At 38.5% G+C, this 19,486-nt stretch overlaps 1 protein-coding gene across 2 annotated transcripts in view; it reads right to left on the bottom strand.

The window, feature by feature from the left end:
- Window positions 1-1,226: 1,226 nt before the first annotated feature.
- The window catches only part of LOC124613889 (glutathione S-transferase theta-1-like), a 116,632-nt gene continuing 98,372 nt past the window's right edge, over window positions 1,227-19,486 (bottom strand). For both annotated transcript variants that reach the window (XM_047142654.1, XM_047142640.1), the window contains exons 6-7: window positions 3,907-4,087; window positions 1,227-1,735 (exon numbers count right to left, since the gene is read on the bottom strand). In XM_047142654.1, coding sequence (XP_046998610.1) covers window positions 1,572-1,735; window positions 3,907-4,087 — 345 coding nt within the window. In that variant the 3' untranslated portion in view covers window positions 1,227-1,571. The remainder of the gene's footprint in view (window positions 1,736-3,906; window positions 4,088-19,486) is intronic.

Genomic DNA, 19,486 nt, shown 5'->3' on the forward strand with positions numbered 1-19,486 from the left:
CAGCCTGGCATGCTCTGAGTCCTCAGAACAGACAAAATATCTCATAGGCAGTGTATAACATATATACTTGCATAAGGGGCGACATGTATGACACAGTTCCTCAGCAAAAAATGCCAAAACAGTTCTTTGACAACCTGAAGGTATGGTAATAAGATTCTCTCACTTTTGCTGGTGCAATGGGTAAATGGGAATAAATAAAAAATGAAGCTCACTTCTGGAGGATAACATGCTACAAGGTGAGGGTACCACACACGTATCATAGTTCACATGGTACTTGGAATTTAACATGTTCAGAATTCACTTGGGACACTTTGCAACTAGATCAGTGTCAATGTAACTATTTAGGTGCTGGATCTTTCTCGTTTTGACTGATAATACATACCCAAGATATTCATAGCTCACCTGATTGAATCCATCTGTGCTGGTGCAGATCAGCATTGATTGTTATTATGAAAAGAAAATATTAAAGAAAGTAACTCCAGCTCCTATTTCTGTCTCTGAGTTATACCTCTGGTGAAAATCAGAGTTATCATGTCTCAAGTCATATCAACAAAGTAGTAACAGGGTGCCTTTATCAATATGTTCCAGTATACCATACTGAATGTGAAAACACACCTCCTCTGTATGTTATCACTGTTGGATGAAAGATTATTTTTACATAATTTCTTACAAATTAAAACAGTAATGTGAACACCACAACAATCTCATGCTCATGGTTCCAAGAAAAATAAATTTGAAAAGAAGTGCAAAATGATTATTTGTTTGATAATAACTGTCCACACGTTTTTGAACATACCTCAGTTCCCACCATTTAATTGCAGTCTTTCAGTTTCCAACATTCAGTATGAACAATCTCCAAGGATTTTTGTTTGTGGTGGAACTTTGTCTCGAACTGAGCCTGATACCCCCAATTCCTACAAACAAAACTAATTCACCCTAAGAAAGGAATGACAGAACTGAAATTATTCATAATGTGAGGGCCAAGTTCCATTGCTACACAGTCCACTTGATTTATGTTTTCCAGTGACCTTAGGTCAGCCAATGTACTGCCCAGGATTGCCCTTTCAGTAGTGATATTCCCTCAACTGAAAAACAAACAGACCATTTTGCCTTAATGCTTCATAAGAAAGGGAAGAAGTGCCTCAGGAGTGCAATTGAAAAACTGTTCTATCTTCTGAAAACAATGTACACAGTGCAAAGGAACACACAGTACAATATTGCAGAAGTATTGCATAAAACTTTATTTCACTGATACAAAATTATGCTTCAACTGAGTATATTTTCTGTTTAGGTATTTAAAACTACAAAAATAGTACAAACATCAACTCCACAGATGTTAGCACCTATGGAATCAACTACATATTCTTATAAACAAGGCCCTACAACCCAGTGTAACATTATAATAAGCCAATAAACTTTTTTATTGTGGCATAACAACCCATATAATTTTTGAATACTTTAAGTAGTCTGTTGTTACATACAGTGCTCAATAACCGAAACGTTAGTCAGTCTAAAGATAAAAATAAATCCATGTACCATTATTTTTCAATGTTAGAATTTGTTACTCAATATCACAGCTTTGAGAAGGAAGCAGGTGCCACACCTCCATATTTCTCTGTTACCTTTCTAACTATTGCATGAACTGAGTCATAATGCGGAAGTGTGTCATGACGAACTCGCTCTAACCAGGCAGCAAGTTTTGGACGCCCCTCACAAGGATTGTAGCCTGCCATTCCTGGAAACATGGTTATTAAAAAGCTACCACAATCTGCCCACATTGAATTATAAAATGTATCTCTTTAGTATGCTACTATTATAATTTGTATTAAATACAGTTTTAATGTTGAGGAGTTGCATTAGAAGTAATGTGTAACACAGAAATTAATCATGAGAGGCAGCACAGACCTTGTCACTTAAGAGGTATAACAACTCTACACATCTTCCTCTCTTCTCCAAATGAAGTGTTTATTTGTGAAACTTATACCTGCTGTTATTTTGCATGCTACTGGGTACAACCCTTTATATCTATTTCACTTTATTTGAAATTATTCACAAAAAAATATATCTATTTCACTTTATTTGAAATTATTCACAAGAAAAGACACATCACAAAGGAATTATCCAAATCAGACAGAAATTGGTAGATGTGATGTATATGTACAGGCACACAAATGATTACAATTTCAGAAAAAAATGATGATTTATTCAAGAGAGGGAGCGAGTCAATAGCATGTTCATAAACCTCTCATCCTTATGCAAGCAGTTACTCAGATTGATATTGATTGACAGAGTTGTTGGATATGCTCCTGAGGTGTATTTTGCCATATTCTGTACAGTTGGCACATTAGATTGTCAAAATTCTGAGTTGTCTGGAAGGCCCTGCACATAATGCTCCGAACATTCTCAATTGGGGAGAAATCTGGAAACGTTGTTGGCCAACGTAGGGTTTGGGAAGCACTAAGGCAAGAAGTAGAAACTCTCACCATGTGCAGGTGGGTGTTATCTTGCTGAAATGTAAGCCCAGGATGGTTTGCCATGAAGGGCAACAGAACAGATTGTGGAATATCATCAGTGTTCCGCTGTACTGTGAGGGTGTTGCAGATAATCATGGGGGTCCTGCTATGAAAAGAAATGACACCCCAGACAATCACTCCTGGCTGTTGTACTGTATGGCAAGCAACAGTAAGGTTGGTATCCCACCCCTTTCCGGTGCATCTACAGACATGTTCTCAGCCTGGAATCTAGTTGACTGGAGTAGATTTGTCTTCAGTATGAGTCCTGCTTCAAAATAAACCCAGATAACCAGCAAAGACATGTCTAGAGGCATCTTGGATAGCAGTGGGATACCAACGTGACTGTTGTCCACCATACGGCCTGACAACCAGGAGTGATGGTCCGGGCTGCCATTTCTATTAATAGTGGGTCCCCTTTGGTCGTCATCTGTGGCATCCTTACAGCACAGATATATTCTACACTGCATTTTGTTGCCCTTCATGGTAAGTCATCCTAGGCTTACTTTCCAGGGAGGAAATGCTGATTTGCACACTGCGAGAGTTTCTACTGCTTGGTTTCGTGATTGCCAAACCCTACCTTGGTCAGCACGGTCACTGGGGCTCTGCCCAGTTGAGAATGTTCAGAGCATTATGGACAGGTCCCTCCAACAAGCTCAGGATCTTGATGATCTAACATGGCAATTGGACATAATTTGGCATGATATCCCTCACGGGGGCAGTCAACAACTCTGTCAACCAATGCAAAGTTGAATAACTGCTTGCATAGGGCCAGAGGTGGATCAATACATTATTGACTTGCTCAGTTTGTGAAGCTCTTTCTCTTTAATAAATTATCCACTTTTTCTGAAATTGTAACCACTTGTTCGTTTGTACATTTACATCACACCTATCGATTTCTGTCTCATCTGAATAATTTTTTCGTGGAGCATCTCCCTCTCCCTCTCTTCCTCCCCCCTCCTTCCCCCCTCGCTCTCTTTTCCCCTTCTTAGAGTGTATTACTTCATAACTTACCCATGAAATCTTAAGAAACATTCATTAGTTACGAACTGAAACAGAAACAAAGAAAAATATATGCAATTTGTAGTAGAAAATCTTTAATAACTGCAGTGCGACCCACAGGATTCATTTTCAAGAAACAACAATAAAAGAGAGTAATGGAAGAGGATGCATTATCTGTAGCGAGTGTTTACAGAAGAGAGCATCAGATTTCCCCCAATTGGCTGAGCCCTCTTGATCCCTGTAGAGTAGGAGTGAGTGACAGAGATCTCTTTTTCATCCCCTTTCTTATAACTACTCATTTTCAACCATTAAACAATTATTTACACATATTATTTACATTCTTTTAACTAAATGTCCAGTCTTCACTATTGGTGTTCCACAAGGTAATACTCACTAGTTTGCTCAATCTCACATGCTCCAAGAAGATCAGCAATACTGATTTTGTCTCCAGCCAAATATGATTTGTTGTTCAGCCAGATCTCTTCTACTTCATTCAATGTTTCTACCATTTTTCGTTCTCGCCTAGCCACTGTTTCAGGATTAGGCGGCGTTCCTTTGATTCCTGGAAGCATAAACTGTTGAGGAAAAAAATTCATTTAGTATAGTTTAAAGATAGGTATTAAGAGACATATACAGATGCACATATACAAGAAGTTAGGTATCTAAGCCACAATATGCTAGCTTTTCAAAAGCACTGCTTTTGGCAACAAGAGAATCTTCAGTATAGCAAAACTGCAAGACATATCTACTTATACACAGTTTTTCCAACAATTCATTTTTGACTGGTGTGGTAATTTCTTGTTACAATTTGTTTCTCCATACATTGTTGCCCTAAAATGTGATAATTTGCAGGATACCATAAAAATTTTCAAGGAGTAGGGTAGGATGTAGATTTAGCACTGTCAAGTATCATGCAAAATACTATGAAACTAGCGATCAAGGTAGAATTCGCATTTGGCTGTCAAACTGTTCACAGAAAATGAAATCATTTCCTTAGTACAGTGGCAGTCTTCATGTTGGCTCAACCTTTCTAGTTAACCTCCTCATACCTGTCTTTATCACTGCTGCAGAAAAAGGATCAGGCCAACAGTGTTGCCAGATGCTGTTACCACTTTTGTGCCCGTCCCTCTTCTCCTTGATAAGCACAATATTATCATGACTGTAGAACACCTGGCTCCCAATTCTTGTGCCAATATCCGTGCTCCTTGCTGCTCAACATGGTAACAGCAATACTTTACCTTTTGCCTATACACAAACAAGACTTGTGGCAGCCTGCTGAGACTACATTCAATTAAACATGGTAGAATGAATGTAGCAGACTCAAAGGGCATGGTATACTTTACTTGTGTTCATCCATAAACATCAATGCTTCAATGAGAAGAGAAAATACTGTTTTCTACATCAGAAGAGAAGGAAACAAGTTATATTTCATGAGCATAAATTGTCATTTCCAGAAGTCAGCACCTTGGCAATTCCTACTGATTACTACACAGTCTGTCAGGGAATAACAAATTCTACAACATGTCAAATCTGGAAAAAAACGAACATCTTAGAAGAGTCATATGCTGTTAATCATTTCCACGGGTCAGAGTGAGAGAAGTTTTTGGGAGTTTCTCACATGCATCTGCTTTAATGCATGCCTGGATTACACTAAACACAAACAACCCAAGAAGTAGCTTACAAAACACATTTGTTGCATTTAAGTTAGTTTACTGAAATTAAGATATAGAAGAAATGCAAATATGTAATACACTCATTAACGTAATATATGAACTTCTGTAAGGAAACAAATTGCTTTGATATCAAAACTGAGTAAGTAGTTTTTTTAAGTTTATATAATTATTTTTGTTGATACGCACCACGATTTTCTAACTTCATTTTCTAATTTATTTGCTACAGTGGATCTAATCATATGAGGATGGACTTACAGATCGTTAACTCAGAAATCATACTAATAACACATATAATTTTTTTGCATATGTAAATGAAATATGCTCACCGTTTAAGTATCAAAGTAATGTAAGATCACTGGAAAAGATATCATATTAGTCATCGCCTTAAAAGGGCTCACTGGTTTCTTTGGGGCACTGTAGATATTACAGAACTGGTACCATGTGGTTATATGACCCTTCATCTCAGATGTGAGTCACGGCAATCATGTGCTCTCTATATACACATGTCAGTTATATGGAATCAGTGCAGTAAGACGGGTTGACGTGACAATGTGACAGACTGGCAGGAAGTGGCTGCCTAGTTTTGACATGCTAATGATCACACTCTGAATGAATTTGCCCAATTTGTTGGTATATCAAGGCTGTCTGTCTAACATGCCTACAAGTAATAGTGCATGTCCTCAGCCAGGTAACTCAGCATAAGAACAGCGTTCCTAAGAATATCATACGTGACAAGAACTGGAGACGAGTGTCATGCTTTGTCCCCATTAGTTTCTGTGTAAATATTGTGAATGGAACTACATGCAACAGACATTTGGGTTGGGTGCATCACAAAAGGCACTTATGAGGTGTGGCTATAAAATAACAGATTCAATGCTTTACAGAGTAAGTATGCACGTACCAAAGATGAAAGATGAATAGCTGTGAAGAGTGAAGCCTTCTCAGTCAAATGCAGCATCTCTGGTGTCTGTAGACAAATCAGTGTGGCCATGCTCTTCGTTTGTTTAAAAGCGGTTATTTTATTTCACCAAAAAAACCGTTGTTAAGCTTCACATGAAACACAGAAAAACTGTTAGTAAAACCCAACTTTCACTAGAAGAAGTGTACGATGAAGACCGTTTGTCATGTAAGCGAGTTTTTTTAGTCATTCAAGGATTTCCAAAATGGCCAAGAAGACATTGACGATGACTCAGGCCCGGGACGCCCTTCAACATCAGAAATGAATAATGGTATAGAAAAAGTAGGTAATGTGATTTGATCTGAACAATGGTTGAATATCTGATCAATTGCTGAAACTGTAAAAATCAACAAAGAATCTGCAAGAGATTTTACATAACTCATTTAACATGAGAGAAGTGTTTGTGACACTTTGAATACCATTGAAAATGATCATAATTTCTGAAAAGAGAGAGAACATGACAAAAATCTTGATTTTTCACTTATGATCCAGAAAGTAACTACTAATTCATGTACTGCAAGGGCCCAATTTCACCGAGAGTAAGACTTAAAGCAATGATGATTTTTTATATATATATATATATATCTATATCGCTGGCAGGTCGATAGACACACAAACAAACACAAACATACACACAAAATTCAAGCTTTCGCAACAAACTGTTGCCTCATCAGGAAAGAGGGAAGGAGAGGGGAAGACGAAAGGAAGTGGGTTTTAAGGGAGAGGGTAAGGAGTCATTCCAATCCCGGGAGCGGAAAGACTTACCTTAGGGGGAAAAAAGGACAGGTATACACTCGCACACACGCACATATCCATCCACAAATTTTTCCCACGTGGAATGTTTCCTTCCATTATATATATATATATATATGAATTGTAAGTCTTCACGGCGTCCCTAAAGGTCAAACTATTGATCTACATTACTACCTTAAGTTTGTTGCTCAACTCCACGAGAAAATAATAAAAAAATTACCCGAATTGTGGAAGAGCAGGTCATGGATTCTGCATCAAGAACATGCACATGCTCACATTGCATCATCTGTTAAGAGGTTTCTAGTGAAGTACAGCATATCAGTGTTAGAATCCCACCTTATTCATGTGGCTTCGCACCATGTGACTTTTATCTATTTCCCAAGGTCAAATCTGTACAAAAGGAACAAGATTTCAGCCTGTTGAAGCAGTGAAAAATAAATAAATAAATGGCACACTAACATAGGAAGACTTACAGCACTGTTTCCATTGATTGAAAATTCAAATGGAGTGTTGTAGGGATAGAGGTGCAGAGTATCTTGAGGGTGACAATAACTGTATATATATATGTTTTTGAAATAAAAAATTTTATAGCAAAAGTCTATTTTTTTTTCTTTTTTAGCAGTAGTCGATTAGGAAATGAGACACTTAAAGTAGTAAAGGAGTTTTGCTATTTGGGGAGCAAGATAACTGATGATGGTCGAAGTAGAGAGGATATAAAATGTAGACTGGCAATGGCAAGGAAAGCGTTTCTGAAGAAGAGAAATTTGTTAACATCGAGTATAGATTTAAGTGTCAGGAAGTCGTTTCTGAAAGTATTTGTATGGAGTGTAGCCATGTATGGAAGTGAAACATGGACAAGAAATAGTTTGGACAAGAAGAGAATAGAAGCTTTTGAAATGTGGTGCTACAGAAGAATGCTGAAGATAAGATGGGTAGTTCACATAACTAATGAGGAGGTACTGAATAGGATTGGGGAGAAGAGAAGTTTGTGGCACAACTTGACTAGAAGAAGGGATCGATCAGTTTGTAGGACATGTTCTGAGGCATCAAGGGATCACCAATTTAGTATTGGAGGGCAGCACGGAGGGTAAAAATCATAGAGGGAGACCAAGAGATGAATACATTAAGCAGATTCAGAAGGATGTAGGTTGCAGTAGTTACTGGGAGATGATGAAGCTTGCACAGGATAGAGTAGCATGGAGAGTTGCACCAAACCAGTCTCAGGACTGAAGACCACAGCAACAACAATAGCAATAGTCCTGTTACTATGTAGCCATACCTCGTTCAGCTTCTAATTTTAAATGAGCCAACAATAAAGGAACTGGACAGTAGATGAGTGGGGATATGAAGTGTGGTTAATAACACTTGATTTTGCCCCCTTTCAAATAATGCAAGACTCTGAGGGCACCAATGGCCCATTAAGGCATTTAACTCTCTATGTTGGGATGATGTAGTTAAGGCTGGAGATGGTTCTGTGGTGTTTTGGGGGCGTTTTTCAAACCATGACTACAGCTCACTCATTCAGGTTAGAATGAACACGAGCCAAGATGTTTATTTCAACATTTTCGGTGTCCAAGAATTGTCTTTTCTTCTACATCTTCATGATGAATATGCTGTGGATCCTCCTGTCTTCTAAGATAACATCAGCCACATTCACAGGGCTGCAAGCATATGTTCCTGGATTGACAAACACTTGGGCATATTACCACATCGTGACTGACCTACTAAATCACCAGATTTCAGTCCTGTAAAAGATGTCTATTTGGAACAGCCAGTGAAACGTAGCAACCAACACAATCTAATCATCATCACAGAGTGGCTGCAGCTGGATAAGGCGTACCTGAGGAAATTTGTTGACACTCTTCCATGCTGAACATGAGCCATTATCAAGACTACAGGCAGTGTTATACAGTATTGGTCTGATGCCTCCTGGAAATCATCAAGCTTATTGTCCAATGCACTTACCTTCAAAAATATTATGAGTAGATCACTATTTGCCTTTTGAGATAATGTAAATTATGTGCACCTCCTGCCAAACTTAGTTCTTATTGCATGGCACATCTTCCAAGAAGCCGAATCAGTTATACCAAAAATGGCATATATCCTACCTGACAGGGTCAGAGGAGCATTATATAATTCTAATCTTAATTTACATAAAACCATGGATATTTATATGTTATCTGATCACTAGGTCTTAATACTGGTGCATGCTGTTATGTGTAACATTCTGATAATTATGTAGCTCCTCAAGAGAAATCAAATATGGTACTAGCGATGGCTCCCTCTCAGTTAAACAGACCTGTGAATAATGTAAGTGAATATATTTGTAGATAACTCTCATCGAGACCTCTCTGTTGAGACCTTGCTGAGTTTCAATGACAATCAGTTTTGAACACAACTGGAATTACTGCTGTCAGTGACTGTAGGTCCATCTTAATCAATTTCCAAATGAGTTATTAAAAAAAAGGCAACTTTAGAATCTTGCCTTGTAACATTTCAGCTCTTTCCTTGAGTTTTCAAATAAAATGTGGTTTACTTTATTAATGTTGAGGGTCTTAGTCTTACTCTAGCAGTGGAATGTATTGCACATATAACTGCTTAATGTTTTTGGGTAATCTGTGTCAAAGAGGTTTCTGTTGTGAGTTAATGAGCACTGCACTCTCATTTAAATATACGGCCGAAAGGAATTGTGAAATGAACTCTGTTGACCAGGACTGTGCACTACAAAGGGCACAGATTCACCACAAGATGTAGAAACTCACAGGCGTCTATTGTCTATTGAGGCCTAAGTGCTGTAGTGTGCAAGTGAGACAGACGAAAACCTACGTCATAGGGAAATCCAGTAGAAGGCTTTTGTGGCCTAGGAGACGTAGCAGTGTTAAATATGGTGGACCTATGATCAGCCATAAAGGCAAAAATTTATGAAAACTATTTAATTCTGTAGTGGTGCAAGGAATCAAGCCACAGTAATTTTAATCTGTCATCCTCCATAAAATTTCATGGTGATCCCAATAAAACTTGAATATTGATCATATCTATAATAGTTTAGGATTTACTGTTAAAGTGAAATTAACAAGTCTTTTAACAAAGAGCTGAATGCTAAAATCTGAATGCTTTGGTCGATCTTAACGATTGACATTTCATACAGAAGCACAACATTAAAATGACAAATGTTGTAAATATCAACTCTGTAATTTTATTTGTTTAAAAGATGCAGTAAATTTAAATTATCAGTATTTTCACTTAAGCATCAGATCATCATTTCCTCCACACAAAACACATTGAACGATGGCAGCATGCCACCTTATTGAATCATTAGGTAATAGAATATTTGTTGTAAAGTTTAGTACATAATAGTTACTTTTGTTCTTTATTTATCAGCAAGCACATTGGTGCAAGGCTACTGGCCATGACATTCAAAGTTAAGAAGGAAACTGTATTGGTTTTATGTAAATGAATTTAACATCTATTATGTAATGGGTATTATTGTTACTTTATTTAGAACGTGAAAGTGGTCAAGCTTTGATTATTTAAATATGTTAAAATGTAAAATAATGTAGAATCAGCTGTAGCCAATCAGATGAACAGTTCAGGAAAGGGAATTGCCCTAATCAGTTGAGCGAGGGTATTCGACACACGAGAAACACGGCCGGAGACGGGCAGAGGGGCAGTGAGGCTGGAGACACCAAAGTGGACAGTGCTGGTGGAGACATGAAAGCAGCCGGTTGGTCTTTAGGTAGCTAGGAAGTGGAACAACTTAGAAAATTTCGCGTTGTGTGGTATCATGGAACTTAGTCTCTAAGTAGTGAGCAGCCTGGTGTGCATTCCAACTTTTCGCATAGTCAAGTAGGTGAAGTGCTGGACTTGTGTTTTGTGATGAGATTGAGAATGATCTAATTGTATCAAATGGATACGCGCTCAAGTGTAACAGTAACTCTAAATACGACCACTTTTGCTATCAGTTTGATTTCAGAATAAACATTTTTCTAACCAAATAATAACTGCATGGCCTACATCATTTATGGGTTGTTCTAAAAGATTTCAGGCTTGCAACCGGTCGTCTTAAACTTCATTGTATGATATTTTGGCTGGACAACTGCCAGCCATCTTCAGGTGAGCTGAACGAGGACCGATGAAGACGTTCTCCGCTCCAGCTTACATAGTGCACTGATAGTACTGCCACATATGCGTTGCAGTTGCGGAGGCAGAAGGGCCACACCTCCCAGCGGCAGCGCCCTCGCTGGTGGAACTACAATAGGTCATCTGCTGTCGGTATTGTCACTGGCCGCAGCTATTGAAGTCTTCTGGCATCTTCGTCTCGAGCAAATTTCGGAGATGACGGTATTCCATGCGTTATTCAATTGGTAACCACTGTCACGGTTCATTAGATTTCCCACAATGTGTATTTCAACTGATTATTTGATAATAGAGTCCCAAAAAGTTGTTGCAGTGGCCAAAATCGAAGTTTTGCCGTACTCAATTGGATGTCCGTTACAAATACAATGTTCCGAAACTGTAGACTTACTGGGTTGCAGTAGGCAAGTGGAACGTTGATGTTCTGTACAATGCTCTTCCACTGTACGCGTTGTCTGTCCTATATAGGCCATACCACATTGACACGGTATTTTGTAAATTCCTGCATTCCGCAGTAACAAATCCTCCTTCACCGATCCCAGCAAATCCGAAATCTTAGATGGCGGACGAAAAACCACTTTCACATGAAAATTATTAAGAATCATTGCTATCTTGAAGGAGATATTTCCGATAAAGGGAAGAAAAGCCAGGGACTTGGCTGGCGCATTCGCCTCTTTATCCATTTCCGGGTTCCTGGCTCTAGTTGAGAAGGCCCTGTTAATTTGCTGGGTCAAGTACCCATTGTCTCTGAACATTGTCCTCAAATGTGCCAGTTCCTTAGGCAAATTCTCTGCATCTGACACCGTGTGTGCCCTGTGTACAAGGGTTTTAAGTACAGTCATGGTCTGGGATGGGTGATGGCAACTTGAAGAATGCAAATACAAATCAATGTGAGTGGGCTTACGATAGACAGAATGTCCCACAGTGCCGTCACTCTTCCATTTAACCAAAATATCCAGGAATGGAAGGCAGCCATCTTTCTCTAGTTCCATAGTAAATCGAATATTCTCATGGATAGAGTTGAGATGATGAAAAAACTCCATTAACTTTTCTTCTCCGTGGGGCCACACTATGAAAGTGTCATCGACGTATCTCCCAAAAACAGCTGGTTTACAGACCGCTGATTCAAGTGCTTTCTCCTTAAAACAGTTGATTTGCCAGGAAAATTTCAAATTTTATATCATTTATGGGTTGTTAATTTAGTTCCTGATATTGTTATTACTGTTACTATATGTTATATTAACTTTGTATTTCGTAAACTTGCCAGCAGCCAGACAATTTAACCAAAGGTCAAGTGTCTAATTTACGGCATGTAATGCAACATGTGCAGTTCATCCCCTAGACGAGTTTGAGCCAAGACATTTTGATGAAGAGGAACCGCATGTCCCCATGGAATGTTAGCTCTCACTGTGAAGCATTGCATTCTGCTCGTGGAAATACTGTTCACTGAAAACACCTGTAAATATCCCTGAATAACTATGAAGCAGGGCAGATTTTTAAGTGGGGTGGTCAACACAACTGAAAAAGTTCAGTCAGTTGTTTCATTATCCTAAGAAATGTGCAGAGTGTGGTGAATCATAGAACCTCTCGAGCTTAACTGACTAACTAACACCATATAAATCTTTGAGAAGTCAAAATACATCTTGATTTTATGCTGAAACAATAAGTAGGGCAACCTACCTAAGGGAAAAATCCCCCTCCTTACAATTATGGACCGAGAATTGATATTGTATTTCTGGTTCTCATATAATTTGTACTATTGATAATACACATCATATAATTCTAATCTTAATTTACATAAAACCATAGACATTTATATATTAATCTGATCACTAGGCCTTAATATTGGTGCATGCTGCTATGTCTAATGTTCTGATAATTATGTTGCTTCTCAAAAGTAATTAAATATGGTACTAGTGATGGTCTCCTGTCACCTAATTAGACTTGTGAATAATGTAAGTGAATATATTTGTAAATAGCTCTCACCAAGATCTATCTGTTGAGAACTTCATGAGTGTCATATCCATTTTATTAAAGGAGTTGATTAATTTCAGGGTATGGTAATTAGTGACAGCCTCCCACTGCTAAACAAACATGTAAATAATACAAGTAAGTCTATCTGTTGATAGTTCTCACTGAGATCTCTCTATATACATCTCACTGAGTGTCATAGCACTGAGTTTATTAATTTCAATGTATTGTATTTTTCACTAGCTGTAGCTCAGGAACCACTGACTGTACTAGAACTCTGATAGCCAGTAATTTAATCTCAACTTTATCTTTAATTTGTCATTTTTACTTACTCAATATTTTTATTCCTTTATGAAATTTCACAACTAGTGTGAACAACACAAAATGCCTCTATACCAATTTTACAGTCTGTCTGAGAGCTGCCATCCTATGCTGCTTAGGCAGCTCGCTTGGTTCACAATGGCTAGGTTTTTCCCACCCTCAGACAAAGACAGCCCATCTGCCAGGTTGACATAAAGCACCGTCTTCCCAAGAACATGTAGCTGCTGGCAAGCTGCTCACCATCCAGCATGCTCTGACTCACTTCTCATAAGTAAGCAACCACCACGTGGGTGGAAGCTGTCGTTCTGTTGTCACACTGCTCATGCATATCGACATGTCATCTGATGAGGAATTCACTTCACAATGTCACAACCTCATATTGGAAAAATTTCTGTGGATGCCTGTGCAGGATACCAACTGCTGTAATGTATGTTGGAGAGAGATTTCTTACAGTGCAATTCAGGAGGCAGTTGCTGAAATGGAGGTGGTGTTGGTGTTTAATGTGAACTAAGGAACTTTTGGAGTACACAGTCTGTGTTTAATTCGAACAGAGATTGTTAGATGTGAATGCCGACACGTACAAAGGTATCTCACTGAGCTGAGTAGGACCTGGTGAAACAGATGCTGTATCATTTGTAACCTGTTAGCGTATGCACTGTAAATGCTATATATGTTTATTAAATTTTAATAATTGTTGTTCCAAGTATAAAATATCAAAAACAGATAAATGCTTGGAAAATGTTTACTTAGTGCAAATAACAACTACTAACTAAGGCTTCATACAATGAAGCCACTATGAGATCAATCAATAATCTTCAGACAATATAGCAATCAAACTATGCCAAGACCAGCGGCCAAGTTTTGCACATGGTTAACAAAATAAATCCCAAATTTCTAATATTTACATGATTACTCTTTTTACTTTATGTAAGTATAATTATTCTCGATGAGATGTTCATTGCATAATAATCATACATCACAATTACAAGGGTTCACTAAGCATAGGGAGGGTACATCAAAATTTCATTGTGATTTCCTATTTATTTGTAAGTAAACATCAGGATTTGAAGAAAAACTGCCAAAACATAAGTTACATACACACACTTATATTACTTTCTGGGAAGTGCAGAAAAAACAGTCCAGATAAAAACGCAATGTGAAAGAATGAATATAAGTATGATATGATATAAACAAAGAACTATCAGCAATGCACTAGTTCCGTTTGCCCAGTGCATGATAGAGAGGGCAACAAGTTTAAATCTAATGGTCCAAGCAATTTTTATACTACTAATCCCAGCAAAGGGAAGAGAGGTGACTGCATACGCAATGTAGTTATATCCTGATTAAATCTTAAAGTTCTCTGCAATGTCTCATGGTGTGATGGCACATGGCACTATTATTGATGACAGTTTTCTTATATGGAAATATTTAACTCAACAACCCTTGGTATTATTCTAGAGAAATTAGCTGTGTGTCAGTACTAGTTTAACCTTTGTCTTTCTTTTATTTTGGCATATGTCGTGCAGGTCAAAGAAAGGAAATAGAAATCATCTCCATGAAGACCCTAGCAATAGAGATGTTTCAGCCAATCAGTAGTCATCTGTATATTATTTTAAAACTATTTCAGACAGTGTCCACTCTCCATCTGAAAAAGAAGCAACTGCACTGATGTTGACATGTATGCAAACCTTCTTCTCCTTCTTCTTCCTTGTCCTCACACACAACCATTATATATAGTCAGCTTCCCTAATCCAGAGGGTCCATTTACTTCAACAGGATACATGTTGCTCAAACAAGTCCATCTTCCTCTCTTGTCCATTTGCCTATAGCAAAGGAAAGGTTTTTCTTCATGCACAGTCATCTGGTCTGTGTAAGATAGGACCATAAAATCTGTCTAGATTCCACTATTTTATTTGTAAAAGGTGCCATTTTCAAACGAGACTTCATACATACATTATGGACCTTATCCTTCAGGGTGACTCCACATGACTATCACAACATATGCATCTCCACAGATGCAGCTTTTGCCTGTGTGTGTTCTTTGCAGCCTATACTGTCTTGACACAGATCATTGATGGTCAAATGACAGTTTTGTATAGTTTGCCTTCCGTCTGAATAAATATTTTTATGCATCATGAGGCTCTCGCAGGCATGTACCATTTATTCCAAGATGTGGTCATCTGATACGTAATACCTGCATCTCTAGCTCTGTCATCTGATGACTGACCCCAGACATCTGCTAATCTCTGCAGTCATGGACTGCGCGGCTGGTCCCGGCGGAGGTTCGAGTCCTTCCTCGGGCATGGGTGTGTGTGTTTGTCCTTAGGATAATTTAGGTTAAGTAGTGTGTAAGCTTAGGGACTGATGACCTTAGCAGTTAAGTCCCATAAGATTTCACACACATTTGAACTTTTTTTTTTTTTTTGCTAATCTCTGGTAATTTTGTTCTGTCTAGTAGGACATTGTTGTACAGTAGGCTGGGTCTAGTGGTGTCAAAGTTGCACAGCATGAATTATGTTTTAGTTCAACTGACATTGATACTGGCACTCTCTAACAACACTCTCCACTGCTCTAAGGTCTCTTGAATTTCTTATTTGTCTTCTTGTATCAACATCATATCAGCATTCAAAAGAATCCTAGGGAGTGAGCTTTTGTATACTCTAAGGAAACAAAAAAAGTTATGCACCAGAAAGTAATTATCCAGATGTGATGGAAATCAGTAGATATGATGTACATCTTGTAAAGAAGCTAGCCTCCTCAGAACTTTTACATGTTAACCAAAATGTTCGATCCCATACAGATTTTGGCTAGACTTGGGTTAATTTTCTTACTTCAATTATATATGTGTCACCTGTAGATATTTATGAAAATATCCAATTCACAAAAAAACTATTTTTATGACAACATATTTTTAATATTCGCATCAATCTATTTTGCAATAGTGATCTCGTGCCCCAAGAAGTAGTAATCAAAACTGTCAACTTACATGACCAAAAACAAAATTCACAGTAAATATAACACTGTTATGCTTCAGTTTTCACATAAATAAAATTTCTATCTTCATTTATAATTTTCTGTTAATAATGAAATCAATTTTATAAAACAACAGGGAAGTACTACTTTTAGTACTGTCAAAATTTGCAGCTTCTGTTATTGACCATTTAAGCTGTAAATCTTTGTTTTAATAACTACGAGGGATGTCCAGAAAGTAATGCACCACATTTTTTTCTTCAACAATTCTTTATGATCATAATGAGAATTAAACACACGAAAAAATGGTGTTTTATCAACACACCCTATTTTTCCATGTAATCTCCATCCCGTTTCATGGCCTTCCTCCAGCATGAAACAAGGGCATGTATACTCTGTCAGTACTAATCCTTGTCCTGGTGGCAGGGCCATCACTTCAATGTGTGAATCACTTCCAAATCATCCTCAAAAATGTCTTCCACAAATGGCATACTTTAATGGCCCAAATAAGTGGAAGGCTGAGGGGGCTGGTCAAATGTGTGTGACAGCCGTGGATGGTCTCCTTGACTGTTGCAAATTGTGGAGCTCTGCCGAACCTCCTCCTGATCGCCTCACCCTCCGTGCCCAGTGACTAACTGTACTCTTATAGACAGCAGATGCTCCATAGACTTTGCACAAGCGTTTGTGAATATTCCCCACAGTTTCTTTCTCTGCTGTGAGAAATTCAATGATGGCATGTTGCTTCTAACATACATCACCTAAATACACCATTTTGAAACTGTCTTGCAGCTACGCTATCTACCATAATTGACGGAAACTTGGCACACTCTCTCAGGAGGCTTCAAATAATACATACCTCACATTTCACATTCACAGCATTGTTTTCAGCTGAGGAAAAAATTGTGGTGCCTTACTTTCTGGGCAACTCTCGTACTTTCAGAAAAAATCTGAAGAACGATTCACACACACACACACACACACACACACACACACACACACATTCTTTTTATGGTTCGAGCAAGTTGCACCACATATATCTGGAAAGTGTCAAATACGTGATGGTAAATTGTGTTTCAAGAACATGTGAATAAAAGAAGAAAGTGGTTAAAAGCAACATAATGTTCCAGTAGCTTGTCATTTAAGCAACCCTGAACAAAATCTTTACAATAGGTTACAGGGGAACAAAGGAACTAACCCTGACACTGAGACCAACTTTGCGAGATAAGTACTGTTTATCAGTACTGTTTATTTGCTCTTACTATATATTTTAACACTGTTTAATCTAGGAGATAGTAATCACAACATAATAATTGTGATTCATAATATATTGACTGTAAGTAAGTGAGACAAATGATTACAATTTCAGAAAAAACTGGATGATTTATTCCAGAGGAAAAGCTTCACAAATTGAGTAAGTCAGTAACACGTTGCTCCACCTCTGGTGCTTATACATGCAATAATTTGGCTTGGGCTTCTCTGATGGAGTTGTTGAAGGTCCTCCTGAGGAATATCATGCCAAATTATGTCCAGTTGCCATGTTAGAGTGTCAAAATCCTGAGATGGTTTGAGGGCCCTGCCCATAATCCTCCTAATGTTCTCAACTGGGGAGAGATCCGGCAACATTGCCGGCCAATATGGGGTTTTTCAAGCACAAAGATAAGCAGTAGAAACTCTTACAATGTGCAGGTGGGTATTATTTTGTTGAAATGTAAGCCCAGGATGGCTTGCCATGAAGGGCAACAATAGAGGTCATAGGATATCGTCAGCATACCACTGTGTTGTAAAGATGCTGCAGAGACAAATAAAGTGGTCTACATCTACATCTGTACTCTGCAAGCCACCTGACGGTGTGTGGCAGAAAAGCTGCTATGAAAAGAAATGCACTTCTGATCATCACTTCTGGTTGTTGGGCCATATGGTGAGCAACAGTTGGGTTGGTATCACATTGACTGGAGTAGAATTGTCTTCAGTGATGAGTCCCACTTTTAACTGATCTTTGGTTACCAGCTGAGACTTGACTGTAGACGTCCCAGATGGTGGTAGGATACCAACCTGACTATCTCCTGCCATACTGCCCAACAACCAGGAGTGATGGTCTGGGGTGCTGTTTCTTTTCATAGCAGGATCCCTTTTATCGTCATCTGCAGCAACCTTAGACCACAGCAGTATGCCGAGAAAAGTCTACAACTTGTATTGTTGTCCTTTATGGCAAGCCACCTCCGGCTTGCATTTCAACAAGGAAATGCCCACTTTCACATGGCGAGAGTTTCTATTGCTTGTCTTTATGCTTGCTAAGCCCTACCTTGCTCTTGTGGGGTTGCTGGTTCCCCATCAGGCACCTCCCCAAGTGGCGGATAGGGGAAAGTTCTCCAGATATGGAGGGTACCAGGGAAATAAAATACCTGGGGAAGACCAAAACCAGCAGGTATGAGGGCCACTGGCTTGGGAGAAAGGCAGAGGAGCCCCCAACCATCAACTGCTGCCTTGCAGTCAGTAGAGGGATCTACAGAGGCTAAGGATGCTCCCCTGAAAACGGAGACGGTTACCCCGCAAGCTGTAAGGGGCAACCGTCTCAAATGGTTGGGCAAAATATTAACAATTTTCCCTGTAAAAATCATTTGTTGCAAATGCTAACAAAGGAATAACCTGGACAGATATTTTGATGATGACCCCAGCAAACAAAAAAAGTATAAGAGATATGTAAACAGGAACACTGAATGTGCGGAGTCTATAGCAAGCTGGAGCCCTATGCCAGCTGCTAATGCAATTCAGCAACTACAGTATAAAACTATTGGCTCTCCAGGAAATTAGGTGGAAGGGATGTGACATAATGGTCTTGAGAAATTTCACTATCTTCTATAGTGGCGGGAGGACAAATACCTTTGGAAAAGGTTTTGTGGTCACTAAAGAACTGAAACATGCTGTGATATGCTTTGAACCAATCAATGAACGGATGTCCATGTTAAGATTAAGGGGAAAATTTTTCAACATACTAATTATAAATGTACATGCATCAACAGAGGAGGCAGATCAACTACAGAAGGATGAGTTTTATAGCAAGGTAGAGCAGTTGTATGATCAGGCTCCCAAACATAATGTTAAGATCTTAATAGGAGACTTGAACACAAAAGCAGAAAAAGAAGAGGCTTATCAGCCAACTATAGGAAGAAATGAAATATCAAATGACAATGGAA

This window comes from Schistocerca americana, chromosome 1, assembly GCF_021461395.2.
Source record: "Schistocerca americana isolate TAMUIC-IGC-003095 chromosome 1, iqSchAmer2.1, whole genome shotgun sequence".
Lineage (NCBI taxonomy): Eukaryota > Metazoa > Arthropoda > Insecta > Orthoptera > Acrididae > Schistocerca > Schistocerca americana.